Source organism: Triticum urartu, chromosome 5 (genome assembly GCF_003073215.2).
Source record: "Triticum urartu cultivar G1812 chromosome 5, Tu2.1, whole genome shotgun sequence".
In the NCBI taxonomy this organism is placed as follows: Eukaryota; Viridiplantae; Streptophyta; class Magnoliopsida; order Poales; family Poaceae; genus Triticum; species Triticum urartu.
Genome location: NC_053026.1, coordinates 367375553 through 367396774, shown reverse-complemented (window position 1 = coordinate 367396774; position 21222 = coordinate 367375553). Strand labels below are relative to the sequence as shown.

The window sequence follows — 21222 nt, the reverse complement described above, 5'->3', positions numbered from 1 at the left end:
GAGTGGAGTCCACTCCTCTTGAGAATAACCCGCCTAACATGGAAGATACAGACAGCCCCAGTTGATACATGAGCTATTCAAGCATACAAAACAGGATATTTATTTAAAGGTTTAGAGTTTGGCACATACAAATTTACTTGGAACGGCAGGTAGATACCGTATATAGGTAGGTATAGTGGACTCATGTGGAATAACTTTGGGGTTTAAGGGATTGGATGCACAAGCAGTATTCCTGCTTAGTACAGGTGAAGGCTAGCAAAAGACTGGGAAGCGACCAGCTAGAGAGCGACAACAGTCATGAACATGCATTAAAATTAATCAACACCAAATGCAAGCATGAGTAGGATATAATCCACCATGAACATAAATATCATGAAGGCTATGTTGATTTTGTTTCAACTACATGCGTGAACATGTGCCAAGTCAAGTCACTTAAATCATTCAGAGGAGGATACCACCCTATCATACCACATCATAACCATTTTAATAGCATGTTGGCACGCAAGGTAAACCATTATAACTCATAGATAATCAAGCATGGCACAAGAAACTATGATCTCTAGTTGTCATTGCAAACATGTTTATTCATAATAGGCTGAATCAGGAACGATGAACTAATCATATTTACAAAAACAAAAGAGGTCGAGTTCATACCAGCTTTTCTCATCTCAGCCAGTCCATCATATATCATCATAATTGTCTTTCACTTGCACGACCAAATAGTGTGAATAATAATAATAGTGCACGTGCATTGGACTAAGCTGGAATCTGCAGGCATTCAATAAACAGGAGAAGACAAGGCAATATGGGCTCTTTTGTCAGATCAACAATAATGCATATAAGAGCCACTTTAACAATTTAATTATGGTCTTCTCCTATCAACCCTCAAAGAAAAGAAAAGAAATAAAACTATTTACACGGGAAAGCTCCCAACAAGCAAAAGAAGAATAATTAAAATGAGTGTCGGTGGCAAATACGTATTCCCCCAAGCTTAGGCTTTTGGCCTAAGTTGGTCTATGGCCACGGCTGGCCTGGCTGATATCCATAATAATAGTTGTTGGGGTCGTATTGCGATGCAGCAGCTATCGCCTGCTGAGCTGCTGCGTGGCGACGAGCAGCCTCCTCTCTCCTCTCGTACTCATCTGCCTCCTCTCTGGTAATAGTATATCCTCCTCTTACCTGATAATCAAAGAAAGCAGGAGCAGGGAGAGTAATACGGATAGCACGGCGTCTGTCAAAGATTAGTCGATACTGGAGAGGTGATTCGTTCCTCTCGACAAACTGGTGGTGAACCATAGCATTAAAATCTAGATAGCCAGGAGTTAATTCAATATCATCTTCGCGCACATCTATACAAAGAAAATTAGCTACGCGGGTTGCATAAATTCCACCAAAGAAATCTCCATTAAGTCTATTCAGATGCAACCTACGTGCAACAATGGCTCCCAAATTATATGATTTGTCTCCTAACACAGCACTCCTAAGAATACTGAGGTCAAGGACACACACGTGACATGCCTCATCTTTACCATTTATGCATCTACCTATGAAGAGAGCAAAATAATGTATAGCGGGAAAGTGAATGCTCCCTATAGTAGCTTGTGTAATATCTCTAGATTCTCCCACAGTTATATTAGCAAGAAAATCTCTAAATTCAGATTTGTGAGGATCTCTTATACTACCCCATTGTGGAAGTTTGCATGCAGTGGTAAAATCCTCTAAGTCCATGGTATAAGATTTATCATAAAGATCAAACAGGACAGTTGGAGAATTACGTGAAGTTGAAAATTCAAACCTCCTCACAAAGGAGCTAGTGAGCTCATGATACTGACTGCACTTCTCTTCCTCAAAGCTCACGAGATCAGCGTTACGCAAATATGCGTTGAATTCTTCTTTTATTCCCGCTCGATCCATAAAATTTTCAGAAGGCCACTCACAAGGACGCACCGGAGCGTCTCTTGGTGGCTCTTCGTCAGCATCACGCATTGCAAGCCTGGGTCCTTGCTTCTTGGAAGAACCACCTTGGAACATTTTCCTAAGCATTTTTTTACCTCTGAAAAATTTTAGTAACTTCAAAATAAAAGTAAACCAAACTCAATAATATTGATAGCAACTACTCCTACAAGTTCCTAGGGCCTATATCATGCATCAAAACTACTTTTCACCATATAAATTTGACATGCAAGCTCAAGAACAGGGTCACCTAAGCAGCAAAAAATTGCAATGAATAAAGCACTAGAACAAAAACTAATTGGACCAATGGAGGATTTACATACCAAGGAACAATCTCCCCAAGCAGTTTTGTGAGAGGTGCTTTGAGCAAGGAGATCGAAAATGGCAGCAAGATGAGCTAGAACTCGTGCTTAAGCTGGTTATTCGTGTTTGGGGGAGGAAGATGAAGTGTGTGGGTGCAAGAATAAGTGGAGGAGGGCCACCGTGGGCCCACGAGGCAGGGGGCGCGCCCTCCACCCTCGTGGGCACGTGGTTGACCCCCCTGATGTGTTCTTAGTTCCATAAATCCTCAAATATTCTAGAAAAAAATCATATTTAAATTTCAGGGCATTTGGAGAACTTTTATTTTCGAGGTATTTTTATATTGCACGGATAATCAGATAACAGACAGAAAAAATATTTATTTTTATTTTATTTAATATAAATAACAGAAAGTAAAAGTGTGGTACAGAAGGTTGTGCCTTCTAGTTTCATCCATCTCATGGTCATCAAAAGGAATCCACTAACAAGGTTGATCAAGTCTTGTTAACGAACTCATTCCGAATAACATGGAACCGGAGAAATTTCGAATAACACTATGTTACCTCAACAAGGATATGCACATCCCCAATAATAAGAATATCATATTTCTTCTTGACAGTAGGAAGAGGAAATTCAAAACCTCCAAATATAATCGATGGAATTTTTCCAATAGAGTTGATACGATGAACTTGAGGTTGTTTCCTCGGAAAGTGTACCGTATGCTCATTACCATTAACATGAAAAGTGACATTGCCTTTAGTGCAATCAAGAACAGCCCCTGCAGTATTCAAAAAGGGTCTTCCAAGAATAATAGACATACTATCGTCCTCGGGAATATCAAGAATAACAAAGTCCGTTAAAATAGTAACGTTTGCAACTACAACAGGCACATCCTCACAAATGCCGACAGGTATAGCAGTTGATTTATCAGCCATTTGCAAAGATATTTCAGTAGGTATCAACTTATTCAAATCAAGTCTACGATATAAAGAGAGAGGCATAACACTAACACAGGCTCCAAGATCACATAAAGCAGTTTTAACATAATTTATTTTAATGAAGCATGGTGTAGTTGGTACACCGGGATCTCCAAGTTTCTTTGGTATTCCACCCTTAAAATTATAATTAGCAAGCATGGTGGAAATTTCAGCTTCCGGTATCTTTCTTTTATTTGTAATAATATATTTCATGTACTTAGCATAAGGATTGGTTTTGAGCATATCAGTTAATCGTATACGCAAAAAGATAGGTCTAATCATTTCAGCAAAGCGCTCAAAATCCTCATCATCCTTTTTCTTGGATGGTTTGGGAGGAAAAGGCATGGGTTTCTGATGGTTCTATTTCTTTACCATGTTTCCTAGCAACAAAGTCTTTTTTATCATAACGTTGATTCTTTGATTGTGGGTTATCAAGATCAACAGCAGGTTCAATTTCTATGTCATTATCATTACTAGGTTGAGCATCATTATGAACATTATCATTAACATTATCACTAGTTTCAGGTTCATTACCAGATTGTGTTTCAGCATCAGAAATAGAAATATCATTTGGATTCTCAGGTGTTTCAACAATAGGATCACTAGAAGCATGCAAAGTCCTATCATTTTTCCTTTTCTTCCTTTCAGAAGGACTAGGTGCATCTATATTATTTCTCTGAGAATCTTGCTCAATTCTCTTAGGATGGCCTTCAAGATACAAAGGTTCCTGAGTCATTCTACCACCTCTAGTCATAACTCTAATAGCATTATCATTATCCTTACTATTCAATTCATTGAGCAAATCATTTTGAGCTTTAAGTACTTGTTCTACTTGAGTTGTAACCATAGAAGCATGTTTACTAATAAGTTTAAGTTCACCTTTAACATTAGCCATATAATCACCCCAAGTGTTCAAGCATATTTGAATTGTATTTCAATTGTCTACCAAAATAAGCATTAAAGTTTTCTTGCTTGGCCATAAATTTATCAAACTCATCTAAGCATGGGCTAGCAAATTTAGTAAATGGGATTTCAGCTTTATCATATCTGTAGAGAGAATTTACCTTTACTACCTGTGTTGGGTTATCAAGACCATGAGTTTCTTCAATAGGTAATGGATTAAGATCATATGTTTCTTCAACAGGCGGTAAATTAAGACCATGTATTTCTTCAATAGGAGGTAAATTCTTAACAACTTCAGCTTTAATACCTTTTTCTTTCATAGATTTCTTTGCCTCTTGCATATCTTCAGGACTGAGAAATAGAATACCCCTCTTCTTCGGAGTTGGTTTAGGAATAGGCTCAGGAATTGGCTCCGGAGGTGTCCAATTATTTTCATTTGTCAACATATTATTCAATAGAATTTCAGCTTCATCCGGTGTTCTTTCCCTGAAAACAGAACCAGCACAACTATCCAGGTAATCTCTGGAGGCATCGGTTAGTCCATTATAAAAGATATCAAGTATTTCATTTTTCTTAAGAGGATGATCAGGCAAAGCATTAAGTAATTGGAGAAGCCTCCCCAAGCTTGTGGGAGACTCTCTTCTTCAATTTGCACAAAATTATATATATCCCTTAAAGCAGCTTGTTTCTTATGAGCAGGGAAATATTTAGCAGAGAAGTAATAAATCATATCCTGGGGACTACGCACACAACCAGGATCAAGAGAATTAAACCATATCTTAGCATCATTTTAAGGATATAAAAGTAGCGAGTTCTCTCATCTTTAGTGAATAGGGTGGCTATATCATTCAATTTAGTAAGATGTGCCACAACAGTTTCAGATTCATAACCATGAAAAGGATCAGATTCAACCAAAGTAATTATATCAGGATCAATAGAGAATTCATAATCCTTATCAGTAACAAATATAGGTGAAGTAGCAAAAGCAGGGTCAGGTTTCGTTCTATCATTTAGGGATTGCTTACTCCATTTAGCTAATAATGTTTTAAGTCTAGTTCTATTTCTGCAAGCTAAAATGGCTAAAGAAGCATCTTGATCAAATACATAACCCTTAGGAATATCAAGTGGTTCTTCATCATCACTTTCATCAGTATCATCAGATTCAATATTTTCAATTTCTCTAGCCCTAGCAAGTTGTTCATCAAGAGAATCACTAAGTGGCATAGTAGTATCAGGCATAGAGGTAGTTTCATCATAAGTATCATGCATAGCAGAAGTGGCATCATCAATAACATGCAACATATCAGAACGAATAGCAGAAGCAGGTGTAGGTGTCACAAGCTTACTCATAACAGAAGGTGAATCAAGTGCAGAGCTAGATGGCGGTTCCTTACCTCCCCTCGTAGTTGAGGGATAGATCTTGGTTTTTGGATCTCTCAAGTTCTTTATAATGATAAGCAGATATATATATCCCAAGTGACTCAAAGAATAGAGCTATGGTCCCCGGCAACGGCGCCAGAAAATAGTCTTGATAACCCACAAGTATAGGGGATCGCAACAGTTTTCGAGGGTAGAGTATTCAACCCAAATTTATTGATTCGACACAAGGGGAGCCAAAGAATATTCTCAAGTATTAGCAGCTGAGTTGTCAATTCAACCACACCTGGAAACTTAATATCTGCAGCAAAGTGTTTAGTAGCAAAGTAATATGATAGTGGTGATAACGGTAGCAAAAGGTAACAGTAGTAAAAGTAATGTTTTTGGTATTTTGTAGTGATGATAGCAATAGCAACTGATAAGTAAATAAGCGAAGAACAATATATGGAAAGCTCGTAGGCAATGGATCAGTGATGGAGAATTATGCCGGATGCGGTTCATCATGTAACAGTCATAACCTAGGGTGACATAGAACTAGCTCCAGTTCATTGATATAATGTAGGCATGTATTCCGAATATAGTCATACGTGCTTATAGAAAAGAACTTGCATGACATCTTTTGTCCTACCCTCCCATGGCAGCGGGGTCCTTACGGAAAATAAGGGATATTAAGGCCTCCTTTTAATAGAGAACCGGAACAAAGCATTAACACGTAGTGAATACATGAACTCCTCAAACTACGGTCATCACCGGTAAGTATCCCGATTATTGTCACTTCGGGGTTAACGGATCATAACACATAATAGGTGACTATAGACTTGCAAGATAGGATCAAGAACACTCATATATTGATGAAAACATAATAGGTTCAGATCTGAAATCATGGCACTCGGGCCCTAGTGACAAGCATTAAGCATAGCAAAGTCATAGCAACATCAATCTCAGAACATAGTGGATCACTAGGGATCAAACCCTAACAAAACTAACTCGATTACATGATAGATCCCATCCAACCCATCACCGTCCAGCAAGCCTACGATGGAATTACTCACGCATGGCGGTGAGCATCATGAAATTGGTGATGGAGGATGGTTGATGATGACGATGGCGATGGATTCCCCTCTCCGGAGCCCCGAACGGACTCCAGATCAGCCCTCCCGAGAGGTTTTAGGGCTTGGCGGCGGCTCCGTATCGTAAAACGCGATGATTTCTTCTCTCTGATTTTTTTCTCATCGAAACTCAATATATGGAGGTGGAGTTGGAGTCGAGAGGCAACAGGGGGCCCACGAGGTAGGGGGCGCGCCCCCCACCCTCGTGGCAAGACGGTGGGCCCCCTGGCCTTCATCTTTGGCAGGTATTTTTCTTATTTTCTGAAAAGTGTCTCCGTGAAGTTTCAGGTCATTCCGAGAACGTTTGCTCCTGCACATAAATAACACCATGGTAGTTCTGCTGAAAACAGCGTCAGTCCGGGTTAGTTCATTCAAATCATGCAAGTTAGAGTCCAAAACAAGGGAAAAAGTGTTTGGAAAAGTAGATACGTTGGAGACGTATCACGTACCGACGAGGGCGTCGAGGGCGCATCACAAGTCGTGGACGAGGAAATCCCGAGGGTGCGTGACACATCCGAGTCCAGGGACGGCTTGATGGCCGAGCCGCCTACTGTGAAGGGAGTTGGCGTCGGCTCGACTCGCTCCGGCTTGGTCAGAGCCACTCCCGCCGGCTCGGTCGGATCCGCTACCGCATGGCTCGCCCCTCCTTGGACGCGATTGACGTCCGGTCCATGCATGACCGGGCGATCGATGTAAGGTGCATCAGGGGTGGCTTCTTCATCATTCTAGAAGCTGAAGACGAGCACTGCGTCCGGTACTTGCACCATGGTGAGGAAACAAAATAGGAGAATATGCAGCATCTACAAATTGGTAAGACGAAAGAAGTGATGGTAGAGTAGAATGTGAAGAAGGTTGTGACTCCGAAAAATGAGAGAAAGGATAGTGGTTCTCATCAAAGATAGCATCACGGATATGTAAACACGATTTGAGGGAACATGGAGACACTTGTATCCTTTATGCAGAGAGCTATACCCAAGAAAGACACACTTTTTAGAACAAAACTCAAGTTTGTGATTGTTGTATGGTCAAAGATGCGTCCAACAGGCACAACCAAACACTTTGAGAAAGGTATAATCAGGTGTTTCTTGAAGCAAGCATTCAATGGGAGTTTTCATGGCTAGTACTCGTGTAGGAAGCCTATTGATAAGAAAGCAAGCCGTAGAGAAAGCATCAGTCCAAAAACGAAAAGGTACAGATGCATGTGCCAAAAGAGTTAAACCAGTTTCCACTATGTGACGATGCTTACGTTCAGCAGCGCCATTCTGCTGATGTGTATGTGGACATGAGACAGGGTGTGTAATCCCAAGTTTACCAAAAAACGTGTTGAGGTTGCAGTATTCTCCCCCCCCCAATCAGGCTGAACATGAATTATTATTTTACCGAGGAGACGCTCAACATGAGTTTGAAATTGAAGAAACACACTAAACACATCGGATTTGCGCTTAAGAAAATAGAGCCAAGTGAACCGACTATAAGCATCAAGAAAACTGACATAATAATTATGACCACTAACTGAGGTTTGGGCAGGGCCCCATACATCTGAAAACACAATTTCGAGAGGATGTTTAACTACACGAGTAGATACTGGAAACGGAAGTTGATGACTTTTTCCTTGTTGACAGGCATCACACACCGAGACACCTTTATTACTAGACATGACCGGGAGTTGATGGCGATGAAGAACATGGCGCACAATGGGGGAAGCTGGATGACCGAGACGCGAATGCCATTGAGATGGCTTGACACGAACACTGCTGAAGACTTTAGAAGCTTGAGGTGCATCAAGTGGATAGAGGCCATGGTGATAATGACCGCTAAGAAGAACGTCCCTCGTTGCGCGATCCTTAAGAAAGACATCAAAGGGGTGAAATTCAACAAAAACATCATTGTCATGTGTAAGTTTAGGAACAGATAGAAGATTGCATGTAACAGCAGGAACATGAAGGACATCACAAAGTTTAAGGTGCCTAGAGGTACTAGTGGGAAGGGAACTTTGACCAATATGTTCGATGTGCATACCTGACCCATTTGCAGTGTGCACCTTGTCTGGACCATGGTAGGGCTCGCGGGAATGAAGCTTGTCGAGTTCATTCGTCAGATGATCAGTGGCTGCTGTGTCCATGTACCAACTTGCATCGATGGGATAGGAGGTAGTGTGACCTTGAGGAGCACCAATGGGACCATGAGTAGCCATGGCAGCTTGACGCTCATTGTTGCGCCCATTGTTGCCAATGCCCAGGAAATCATGCTTGAAGCGTTTGTGACAATGAGAAGCAACATGGCCTTGAAATCCGCAAAGCTTGCATGTGGGGCGACCACCACTGGGACGACCACAAGTAGGGCAAGACGCACCATCAGGTGATGACGAGCCACCACCTTGACGTTTGTTGTTGTTGTTTTTATAGTTCTGCTGCTGCGTAGGTGGCGGAAGATTTGGTTTTCCACCTGATGAGACACCACCGGGACGATAGGGCTGCCGCGAACCACCACGGGTCACGCTGTTCGCCAAAGAGAATCCGCCATGAACCTCAGTGGACCGACGAGACTCAATGCGTTGTTCAGTTTGAAGAAGACGAGCATAGAGATCTCGTGGAGGCGTCGGGGTATCACGACCTTGGCCCACCTCGACCAAGGAATCATAGTCACTGTCGAGCCCACCAAGAATAAAACCAGTGAACTCTTCATCATAAAGAGGTTTCCCAATGGCGGCCAAAGTGTCAGCGAGATTCTTCACTTTGTTGAAATAAACAGTGGTTGAGAGATCAAGCTTCTTCATGTCCTGAAGTTGACGACAAAGTGCCATGGACCGTGCCGTGGACTGTGATGAAAAACTGCTCTCGAGAGTTGTCCATGCATCCTGTGACGTAGCAGCAAAGAGGATCATGCCAGTGACCCCTTCAGTCAGCGATGATTGAATTGCCGAGAGGATTGCTTGATCTTGCTGCACCCAAATAGTATAAGCCTGGTTTGGAACCATATGTCGCGCACCATCCACCGTAGTGGCCACAACAGTCGATGGTGGACATGACAGCGATCCATCAACGTAGCCGAGGAGATTATGGCTATGGAGGAGAGGAAGGACATGCGTGCGCCAATACAGAAAATTCTCCGCCGATAACTTGATGGTGAGGAGATGGGCGAAGTGAAACGGCGCAGGTGCGGGCACGTCGGCCACCGCGGGCAGACCGACGGGAGCAGGCCGGACAGCGGCGGCCGCGGGAATAGTCGAAGAAGCCGGGGGCATCACCCCGGCCATGAAGGAGCCGAGGTTGGTACCGAAGCTGGATGGGCCAGCCATGGTGCTGACGACAAGGGAGTTGTGCAGTCCATTTGTGCCGGCCAGGAGAGCGGCGAGGCTGGGAGGAAGAAGCCCGCCAGCAGAGGCAGCGACCGAAGGTGTGGTGGCTGCAGTAGAATAGCCGGCGGCGGCGGTCGAAGGAGCAGTGGAAGTCATCGTACGTAACCTAAGCTGATACCATGTAATATGTTCAGGTTTGAGGGGTTGAGGAATCGCACACACATAAGGGTGCGGCCGGTCTATTTATATATATCAAGGAGCTGTTACAATTACAGGATATGTAAGTAAAGTCTAATCCTACAATACAGAATCTAACAGGCAGTGGCATCTCCCTGATCATGTGTTGGTGGTCTCTCTTGGTGGCCTGATTTGGGATCGGGGTACCTTGGTCTCAGGGTGAAAACCCATCATCGCCTTTCGATCGCGGCGGGTGACGACGTGCGTCGTCACTCTTTTGGGGGTGTCGTTGGGGAGCTCAGGTACCTTCCGGTTGCGGTTCCGACATCGGCGGGCAAGCTCGGATCCATTCTTGTGGCTCCCTCGGCTAAGGTAAAGGGTGGTCAATGGAATTCCTATCTTTCTCTCATGGGGGCGTGGTCACTCTTTTGTTTGTAGCTGTGGGTCTTTTGATCAGCTTTATAAGAGGGTTTTCTCATCACCTTGTATATGTTCGGTCGCATTGCTTTATTTATATAGCGGGCGAAAGCTTTTTTCAGTAACACGAAAAATATGTCTAGATACATTCGTTTATAGATAAATATAAACAAGTAATTTAGAACGGGGAATACTTCTTAGAGTTATTTAGTAACATGCAATGGAACTTTCCCCCATTACAATTTTACGATGGGTTTTACCCATTCGAATCCTGGTCCCACCACCTTATTTTATTTTATGTTTAAAATGGAGGCAAAATATTTACCTCATCGATTAATTAAATAGAAGAAAATTGCCCAATTAACTAATAAAAAATCAGAAGAAAAAAACGTTTGTGGACTCTTCACAGAGAATGCAACCCCATAAGACATGAGCAACTCGGCTACCTATCCAACACATAACGACCACAAACCCCCACACTACGACATCACAAAGACAGACACAATAAGAATAACTCGGCCAAAGACCAGGGGCACCACCATATCCATGAAGACAAGTCATGCCATAAGGACAACCCAAAAGACTGATGACCATCCATCAAGCAGCTCCGGGTGCCTTTCCTGTGGCGTCACTCTTCTTTTCTTTACTCCTGAGAGCCTCCTCCACAATCGTCTTGCCAGATCCAGGGCTAGTCTGCGTCCAAACATTTGAGCAAGTTGTGAGAATCTCATCGACCTTGTCATGCACAGAAACCTTCCCAGTGGTCACGTGTGACTGGGTGACCGCAACATCGGAACCTCCTCCACAAAGGCGAGCGGCTGGCTAGGCTCCTGATCATGCACCAGCATACCGACCACCTCAACATCATCAGCCACAGGTACCATCGACACTGTTGGTCTTCGCATCTGGCTTCACTCTATGAGCAACCAAACCTAACACTTTGGATAACAAATCAACCATGTATTCGCAATGTATACATACTAGTTGCTGAAGGGCAAAAAACAACCATCAACCAGGGCAGAGACACCAAGAAATAATGCACCATGTCATCACTCACCGTGGACGACAAAGCACTCCACTAGGTAATGTACAGCCGATCGTTACGAGGCTAATTATCCAGTTAACACAAACCAAACCTCTAATAGACACTGAATACCCATACAGAGATTGATTGACGAAATGATAGCTCTATAATACACCTACAAACACAAGCAGGACATAGGGTATTATCCCCTCAAAGAGCCTGAATCTGGGAAAAATCATTTGTACCAGTTACTGTCGTTACAAGGCGCCTAGCTTAGAATTCCTACCTCGAGATCTGCCGGATTTAGCTCCATCAGTGTGACAGAAGGTGGAGGAAATTCTGTGTGTGAAACCGCTTGTGGCGGTAAGAAATTAGAGGTGGCTTTCAAAACCGCCTCCGCTATGTCGAGTATTAGCACATGCTTTGAGGTAGATCGAGGAACCACCAGCTGCCCATGTACCAAAACTGCCTGATTATGTGCTAGTCAACCCTCTTCCTTCGTGTCTAAATTTTGGTAGAGGTCATCATGCACCTGACCCCTTGCTTCACATGCAACTCGCTTCGCGATCTTCTTTCCACCTTGTACTTTTCTATGTTGTCTACACTCTCGTCTAGGTGTAGGCATGTGAAACATTCTTTCTTCTCCTTAATAGTCTTATGGACATCATCTTTCCACCAACATGTATCTTTAGCTCCGCTTCTACTTCCCTTGGTCACCCTAAACTCCTTTGAAGTCACCTTCCTTCCCATATTAATCCATATATTGTTTGCATCACCCCCTTCCTCCCAAGGGCACTCCTTAATAACCCTCTCCTTAAGGGCATGAGTTGCCTCCCTTTGAGTTTACACCACTTCATTCTAACACAACTATATTCGGCATGTCATTTTTCTATGACAAAGTGTTGTACAACTAAGTCTAAGCAACAGAACCAATAACGGTTTTGTAGGTTTGATTCAACCAGTTTGATCAGCGAGTCACTCATAGATTATGTGGATGAACTATGTAATCTCGAGTTGACTTACAAAATAGTTTATTTATTCATAAATGTGCTTCTCAAAAATTGTTCGTGACTTACAAAATAGTTTATTCATTAATAAAATGTTAGTGGATTCAAAAAATGATCATCCATTTCAAAAAATGTCCGTTAAATCAAAAAAAAGATTCGTGAATTTTAAAAATTGTTCCACCAATTTCCATAAAAATGTTCGTCGATTCTAGAAACATTTGCCGATTCAAGAAAATAGTTTATAAAATGTTCAGATTTTTTTAAAAAAAATTGCAAATAGTGTAAAATGTTCATAAATTCAAAAAATGTTCTTGATTTTAGAAAATGTTTGAAAATTTGTTAAAGGGTTCATGAATTTGAAAAAATTTCACGATTTCAAAAATGTGCACAAGTTTAAAAACATTCATGATTTCACGAAATTGAGAGTGATAGCGTATCTCGGTGATGCAGCAAAATGTGATCATGGCCATTGAAGATTATGAATTTTTTTCTCCCGTTGCAACGCATAGGCCCTTTTGCTAGTTCAATACAAAATATGTACCCTATCATACAGATGACCTCCTGCATAGAGCTCTAGAACAAGATTACCAATATTATCTAACAAGCCAAAATAAAATAAAAAACACGAACGCATTCAAGCCAAATATGTCATATTTGTAATTGTTGCGGATGACACTTGCAGTTATTTATCAACTGTACGGGCATTACCTGATGAACTGATCGGAGTACATTACAAACAAGCAATATAAACAACTTCACCGCTACACCAGAAAAGCATGCTGTTGCTTTGCCACACAAACAACAAAAGACACAGAGTCGTGTATTCCGCCGCGACGCGATCTGTGCATATTCCAGTAGCTACTTGCCCTGGTCGTGTACGTTGGCATAACCTGGAGCTGGAGAAGCATGAGGAGGAGGGACAAGAGCAGCCGGCGCTGGTGGTGGTGGTGGTGGATAGCTGTCAGCCGGCGCCGGCGCCTGCGCCGCCTCCGGCACCGGAGAAGGGCGAGATGGCTTCTCGCCACAGCAGCTGAGCCGTAAATCGCCAAGGCAGGAGAGCTTGCCAGATGTGTTCCCCATGTATATGCCCTCCCCGTATGGAATGTATGATAATTGCTCTCTCCAGTCCAGTCGCTATATATTGGATGCCAAAATCAAAGATTAATGCAAGATAATACGAAGGCAGCATCGCATTCTCTCGTCACTCAGAGCACGAAACTCCCAAGCGCTTGGCTTGGCGACTTGGACTGAAAAAAAAAATGCTCTTTTGCCAAAAAAAATATATAAAAAGAACACCAAGGCACACACTCGAGTTGAATATAATGTCATCCATGTGAACTGAATGTGGTTCCAGGCCCTACTTCTTAACAACAACATGCAATGGAACTTTACCCGACTACAGCTTTGCAATGGGTTATCCATTCCAGTCCCGGTCCGACCAGCTTAGCAGCCAGCAAGTCTTTGCTTCTGGCTTCATCACCGTGCAGACAACCAAACTTCACACTTCGCGTAACAAGTCAAGTAGTCAACCATGTATACATACTGCTTGCTCAAGAGCAAGAAGATCAACAACCATCCTCAGGGGCTCAGGGGGCAGAGAGAGCAAGAAATAATGCAACATGTTCACCGGCGTGGACGACGAAGCACTCCACTAGGTAATGTACAGCTGATCCTTACGAGGCTAACTATCCAGTTAACACAAACCAAACCTCTATTAAACACTGAAAACCCATACAGAGGTTGACGAAACGACAGCTCTACAATACACCAAACTGTGCATGAGAAAACAGCTGCTCTCCCCTGCCATGTGCATCGGAAACAAGCCCATGAAGAAGGTCAGGACGATCATGGTACTTTGGGTAGTCGTCTGATCCGGTCCTCCTAGTTTCCGTATCTCCTGCCAGACTCCATGGTGTCGAGAATAGGACTCGTGTCTCTTAGGGCGATCCCGCCCTGACCTTCCCCTTCTTCGGTCTCCGTGGGTGGTCGCACACTGAAGGAGTTTGCAATGCCGCTGTTGCGCGCCTCGGCTAGCTGGAGGGTGTATGCGTGAGGCCACAGTCCTGCAATGCAAATTGTTACTGTTATCACTGAAAAACATGGAGGAACACAAAAATCGATAAGTAATAAAACAGGTAAAAGGAGGCACCATCTGCATCATAAGGGTATGGGAAAAATTGCAGGTAGCAAAATGAAGCCACTGTGAGACCTGCAAAGGGAACAGGGAACAGGAGAAGAAAATAATTATAGGCATTTTTAGAAAAAATATAGAAGGTCGCCTATGTGAATTTACAGAACTACGAAAATGGCAAACCTAAAACAGCTCCTGCAACCACATCTTGCCAGTGATGCCAGTAGTCATCCACTCGAGAAACAGCAACAAGTGCAGCAGTAAGTAGAGGCAGAACAATAATACAAAGCTTTGCAATATGACCTTTACGGTCAAAAACTGCGATTTTCCCAGTCAAGTACCACGTAAGGAAGCCTAGGCCGGCAAAAGACCCTGGAATAGATTAACACAAGGTGAACGAGAACACAGTTATTAGATGATCAAACCATGACCTATTTGACAGAATTGTAACAGCACTGCCATAGATGCTAGATGTGCCTAATGAAAGACTGCGCCTTGACGTACCCGACCTCAGATATTGAATTGGCCTAAAAACTTTTTGCTTTTACTTAGAAATGCTTCTGACTGGACTTGTATTTCACCACAGGGCATGTTTCAACTACAACCTTGAGACAAGGCTAAGACTAGGCCAATTTTGTGGGGTCTCTAATCAAACACATGACTGATGTGCATTGTCTAATCAAACTAATCACACAGCTGCTCCTACACCAAGCAGCAACCAAGCATCTAAACTGGAAGGTGGCACGCCGCACTTTCATGCCTGCCACTTCCTGGTTCACTGCAAATCACACCAAAGTGGCCAGTGCACCAGGCTGTCTCGTGCCCAATTGTGGCCTAGCCACCTGTCCGAGCTCCCCTGATTCCATGACTGCCACTAAGCCAGCCACCACAAGCAGCCCAACCAACCACAAAACAACAGGTAGCCATCACGGACTGTGTCAAAAGGATTATCACAAGGGTGTAAAAAACAAGCTCAAGTATGTAATGGAGTTTTAAAGAAAGAATGCTCGGGCATAGCTGACCAACAAATGCTTGACACCAATATTACCAAAGGAAACATTAGGTATTACTTAAGTATTCATGTCATCACTTACATGATGAGTGTCCACTTGGGAAGCTTTTGTGACCTTCTTTGATGACACTCTTCTCTCCATGGCACAGAACACCAGTAGTGACATTATCATAAAGCTGAAAACAGGGTCATTCGATGAGTTTTGGTCAATTTAGACTCCATACATGATAAGAACAACTGAACAGTGGGCAGGTCAACAAAGATGGACTTGTGGCTGAAACAGGTGAAGTTCTCGGGTAGTAATCTTACATCCTTTCCATCTGGGAAACAGCGCCAGAAGAAATCAGGACGTGGTCGGCCAACTCCATCCTTAATTGCATCAGTAATCACCGCAGTTATGAGCACCGAATAAAGAATACCTAAATATGTGTTTCAAATTATTTCTTGTACATACATTATAAACATATTCATAAGCCCAAGAATATGTAAATACCCAGTATGCCATGGTGCAAATCATAGATATTCTTCTTCTTGAAGTAAATTCCACCAAAGATGACACATGGCAAGACAATTCCAATGAGCTGCAAATCAGGTGAGTTACAAAATTGGAACTATCTTTTGAATGGCACACAAAATGATGTAAGTAGTGAGAAAAAAGTCCAAAATGAGCAGCACAAGAACACACCGGAACAGCCCAAAAGGGCACAGTATTGCCCTTTAATGGATATCTCAAGTCAGTCATCATGTCCTTCCCAATGAAGCGGTGAAAAGGCTCAATTATATTCAACAGTCCATCTATGACAGCAAGGAGGAGAAGTATTATCCAGTCATACATGTGGAGTCTTGCCACTTTGGCTCCATGGGACTTTATAGTGTAACATCCTAACTGGATATCCGCCATTATGTCCTATAAATAACAAAGACAAAGGGAGCAAGACAAGAATTGGTGAGTAAAGTTGCAATAATTACAAGATAGACTGGATGTAATGCAGCTATGAATAATGAAATAGAAGATAAAAAATCAAAAAGAATTAATATCAAAAATAGGAGCACAAATACTTGCAGTTGTAGCATTACAAATGAAGACAGTGTTACTCTGCTTGACTGGCTTTTGTATATAATTATCTATCCCTTTATTTCATTAGTTTAATCATAGCAAATAGTGCTCCTACAATTCCAAATAAGTTGCGAGCTTGACTGGAAAATGATTATATTTATAGGCTATAGTTTCCAATTATCAAACATTAGCGTCTCATATAAAACTAGTAATACTGTAATACTATTTTACGCATAAACACGGTGATTAAGGAATGTCAAATCAAAAACATGACAGCCCAAAGAGCCCACTGTAGCGAGCATGAAAATCCTCGCCCAATCAAATTTGAAGTAATAAAATAATTATGAGAAAGCCATTATCAGCATAATTTATCACCTGGGCAAAATATGCAGGCTATAACTACAAACCACAGTAGATAAAAAGTTTGTTCTCATAGTAAACATCACAACCCAAAGGTTCTACCCTAGGAAGCATGAAGACCAAGTCAAGTTCCTAACATAGAACCACTTCAGAGGGCCAGTATAACCAATTCAACATGATATATCTAGGACTTAGTTATATCAATTTGGAGTGCTGGCTACAACTTGCAAAACATCACATTACACTGAGGCGTGCAGGGATACCATAATGAATATTTCCAGGAAAGTAGCATGTTCCAAAAAAATCAGTACAAGGTCGGTTAGTCTACTAATATTGATGATCACTAACAAACAATTAATATACAACTTATGGAATGTCAACAAAACCCTGAAACCTCTGAGATTTGGGTAACAATTCACAATAATCAGAAATGTAATTAAATACCAGGACATCTAATCTGTTGCTGCCAACTAAACAGTAAGGTTGCATCCCTCCCATTGTAATCATTTGTTAAGTCAACAAAACAAGAGTTGAATGTTGATAGGGGCTTGGGACATCCATCGACCTCCAATTAAGGTGATAATTAGAAAGTGCTAATCCTAGTCCAGGAATCTGGAGAGCTGACAACATAACAAGTCACCCGCAAAAAAAAAAGTCTGCGCAACTAATATGATTATTAAGTTCCAGGATAAGTGGGATGGTGGAAAACTGGCCCTCGCATCGCTCTCTCTTGAGCAACTCGAGGATGACCCAAACTCTAGCCCCAGCCTCTCGAGAGCAACTCGAAGGCTGGCCCGCGTGGCTCTTGATGACAGTGGCAGTGATGTTCCCTCCTGGTGCGCTCCTCTTGCAGGGCCAGAAACCAGGGCGGCGGCCCTGGAAGGCGGGCTGCACGGACTGCTCCCTGGTGACAGCAGTGTTGGCTGCTTTCCTTGTCCATGTGGGCAGTGGGTGGTCCTAACAAGGACGGCACAGTACGCCGATGAAAGCTAGGCCTTTGGGTGTTGCGTCCCTCTTGGGGGCTTCACCGCAGTTCTTCCATCCCCTTTCAGAGTCCCAAGTGACAACCCATGTCCATCTTGTCAGGCTCGGTGGCGGCGCAACGCAACATTACCCCTCCTGGCATGCCACCAGAGATCCCAATTCCCTTCTGGGTGTGGTGTGATGGCTTCTTCGGCAGGCATGGATGGTGACTTGGAGCATCTTCGGTTCGAGATGATGGTGGCTCCGTTGTGCTGTCTCTTCATGTGAATACGTCGGCAGTTGCCCCAGTCCCTTCTGCTTGCTCGCAGAGTCGCGCTCCTCCGTCCGGAGCAAGTTTGATAGAGCGTTGCATCGTGGTCCAGTGATTTTATCCAGGGGATGTCGGTTCGCTTGTGGTCGGCTCCTTTTGGTGCTTCCTGTTGTGCCTATGCAGCTCCTGTGCTTTTGCTCGGCGGCAAGCTAGCATCATCCAGCAGTGCACTCCTCGTAACGTTCCCAGGCTAGGGGCCTGGTGTTCATTCTGTGTTGTTTGCTCTGCTCGCTTTGTTTAGCATGGTCTTCTTTGATCTGCTTTGAAAGAGGGTTGCCTCAACACCCTGTATCCTTCGGCCGTGTTGCTTATAAAACAGGATGAAAGCCTATTCTCTAAAAATTATCATGTCCCACAGATAACAGATGAAACCAACATCAAGCAGTGATAGCGTTTGACATATAAATTTCACTCTTGATTCTTCTTAAACTCAGGAGACCAGAAATATTTTTTAAATCGCTAAGCTCAAATAAGTACCAGTACAAGTCTACAACTGTGTGAAAGAATATGCAAAACTTAAGATGCCATTCAGTTGATAGAAACTAAATGGCTTGGAATTCTTTTAGAGATGTCAGCAGCAACTTACTGGCCCATGTCTAAGTTACACATTATTTCTACTCATAATCCTGTCTTGGTGTATTTATTATTTCACACAATTATTCTCTTTATGTAACTGGTTCCTAAACAGTTGATAGTTCCCTATATGACTTCACATCACAAAAGAATAGAAAGGCCTGCATGATCTATAAAAATATGATAGGAAGGATGAACGCAAACTAGCAATGGAGAAAACAGGGATATTGTAATATAGACTAGAATTGAATCCTGGTATAGACAAGCTACTCTGATCATATTAAGGATTGCAGAAACAAGAAGGGCTTGGTAGGGCTAATATTGCAGTTCGAGTCTTCTAGGAATATAAATGTTTCTGATTTAGGTGCTCGAAATTACTCAACGTATTAAAATGCTTATCATATGGAAGAAGCAGAGCTTGAATATTCATATGCAATCACAGAGGTTTGGACATAACAAAAATGGTACAGCCAGCATCGGTGTTCTGCTATGAATGCAAATTTTTGCTTTATTTCTTCCATCACTTGAGAAAAGATCTAAGAATGCAAGTTTACTATGTAGTATTCATAAAACAGTGAAAGAAGACTGTAAATATAATTTGTAAAGATCTGACCGTCAGCATCACTATACATGAAAGACTGAAAAGATTGAAATATTAAACGGTCAAATAAACCGGAACATGGAAATCTTCCTTGTGACCAAACAACTAAACGAATTTAGGGTGAAAATCCAACTAGTTGAAGCTGACAAACCCAAGGAGTAAACAGAATCATGCATGAACAAAACAAACTGTTGACTATAAGCTCTTAATGATCCAGAAATCAACACACTGCATGTACCTCCGAAACTGAGAAAACACAGTGCCAATCGCTGAACAGAACTGTGGAAGCCTCAGTGTAACCAAAACTCCCAAGTCACAGAACAAATAATGTTTGGTCCTTGCTTTAGTCCTGAACAGGCCAGCTTCGAAGCTAATAGACAAAACTCGTTCGGCTGATTCGACCACTTGACCCTTGAAACACTGGAAACGGTTGGCTCGACGTCGAAATTTCCAAGCCAACTGGCAGTAAAGATTGAACGGGTACGGCCTAGAGCAGCTAGCTATCTACTGCTGGTACGTACTATATATCACTTTAAAGATCGTCCGTCGGTGGAGCGGTTGTTTGCCCACTGCCGCTTGACTCTAGCCTCTAGGGGGGCGGCCGTACCAATGTTTGGCACCAAACCCTGTTGACGCGGTTAGCAGGGCCCGATTCTGCGCCCTGCACAGTACGAACCTAACCAAAACCATGGAGTGGGTGGACTGGATTTCTGAAGCAGCAGCACACTCGCAGCGGGGATAATAAACAAGTACTAGAATTAAAGGAAAAGAAGGAGGGGATTCGGATGGATTGCCCCCGGGTGCAGCGAAGGAGATACGATGCTCCGGAACAAAAACAAAAAAAATCCGAACTCGAGGAACAATCAGGACAGCGTTCCTTACCGACGCGAGAAGGAACCGAGCGGAGTCGGATCTCCAGCGCTCCGCCCTGGAGGATGCCGGGGAGAAGACGGTGCTCCGCGCCGCCGGCGACGGTGGGGCGCGCCGGGTGGATTGCGGGGCTGGGAAAGAGGAGGAGACGAGGGTTGGTGAGGGGATTATTAGTGGTTGCTTTGTCCTCTTGTTTTTTGAGGAAAAGTCGAGAGGGCAATTTTGCTTTTCAAATGATTTTGAATCTACTCTACAGTGTGCTGTATATGAAACCGTCTGGTAGTGTTGTGGTGGGCGGCGGTGTGGGCCCAGACAAACGCTTGAGAGTTGAGGCCTGTCCAGATACCCGAGACGACAGCCTTTGTTGACTGCTGCTATGGGGCGCGTGCCGCCGTGCGAGAACGACCACAGCCAATGGTTTTACTACCCAATTTTGAATGAATTTTATCCTCTCTTGTTCTAGATTTGCCACAGCTGTGACGTCTAACGGAAATTTAGTATTTCAAAAATATGTATGTCAGGCATGAAAAAAGCTCATCATTCCTCAGCACGCTCAGCAGTTCGCTATACACTCGAGCTTCTCCACGCGAATATGTCCAAACTATCCTAGATGATGTTGGACAAACTTGTCTCTAATCGATGATATCCCAACTCCATCGCAAAATAATAAAAAAATGATATCCCAACTCTATTTTGTACTTTTTTTAGAAATGCCTTTATGGCTCACTTTATTGCTCAAATCAGAGATACATCATCGATTAATAAAGACAAAGTAAAGCTAG

General features: G+C 42.9%; 1 protein-coding gene across 2 annotated transcripts; it reads right to left on the bottom strand.

The window, feature by feature from the left end:
- Positions 1-14052: 14052 nt before the first annotated feature.
- On the bottom strand, positions 14053-20684 carry LOC125509074 (lipid phosphate phosphatase 2-like). Of its 2 annotated transcripts, none has more exons than XM_048673951.1 (8): positions 20453-20684; positions 16371-16592; positions 16179-16266; positions 15995-16104; positions 15768-15861; positions 14857-15045; positions 14692-14751; positions 14053-14605 (listed from the first exon to the last, which is right to left on the bottom strand). In XM_048673951.1, the coding sequence occupies exons 2-8, from the start codon at positions 16584-16586 to the stop codon at positions 14424-14426; spliced, it is 939 nt and encodes a 312-aa protein (XP_048529908.1). In that variant the 5' UTR covers positions 16587-16592; positions 20453-20684; the 3' UTR covers positions 14053-14423. The 2 variants fall into 2 exon arrangements, with proteins under 2 accessions (XP_048529908.1, XP_048529909.1); XM_048673952.1 differs by lacking the exon at positions 20453-20684 and adding an exon at positions 19809-20026.
- Positions 20685-21222: the final 538 nt, after the last annotated feature.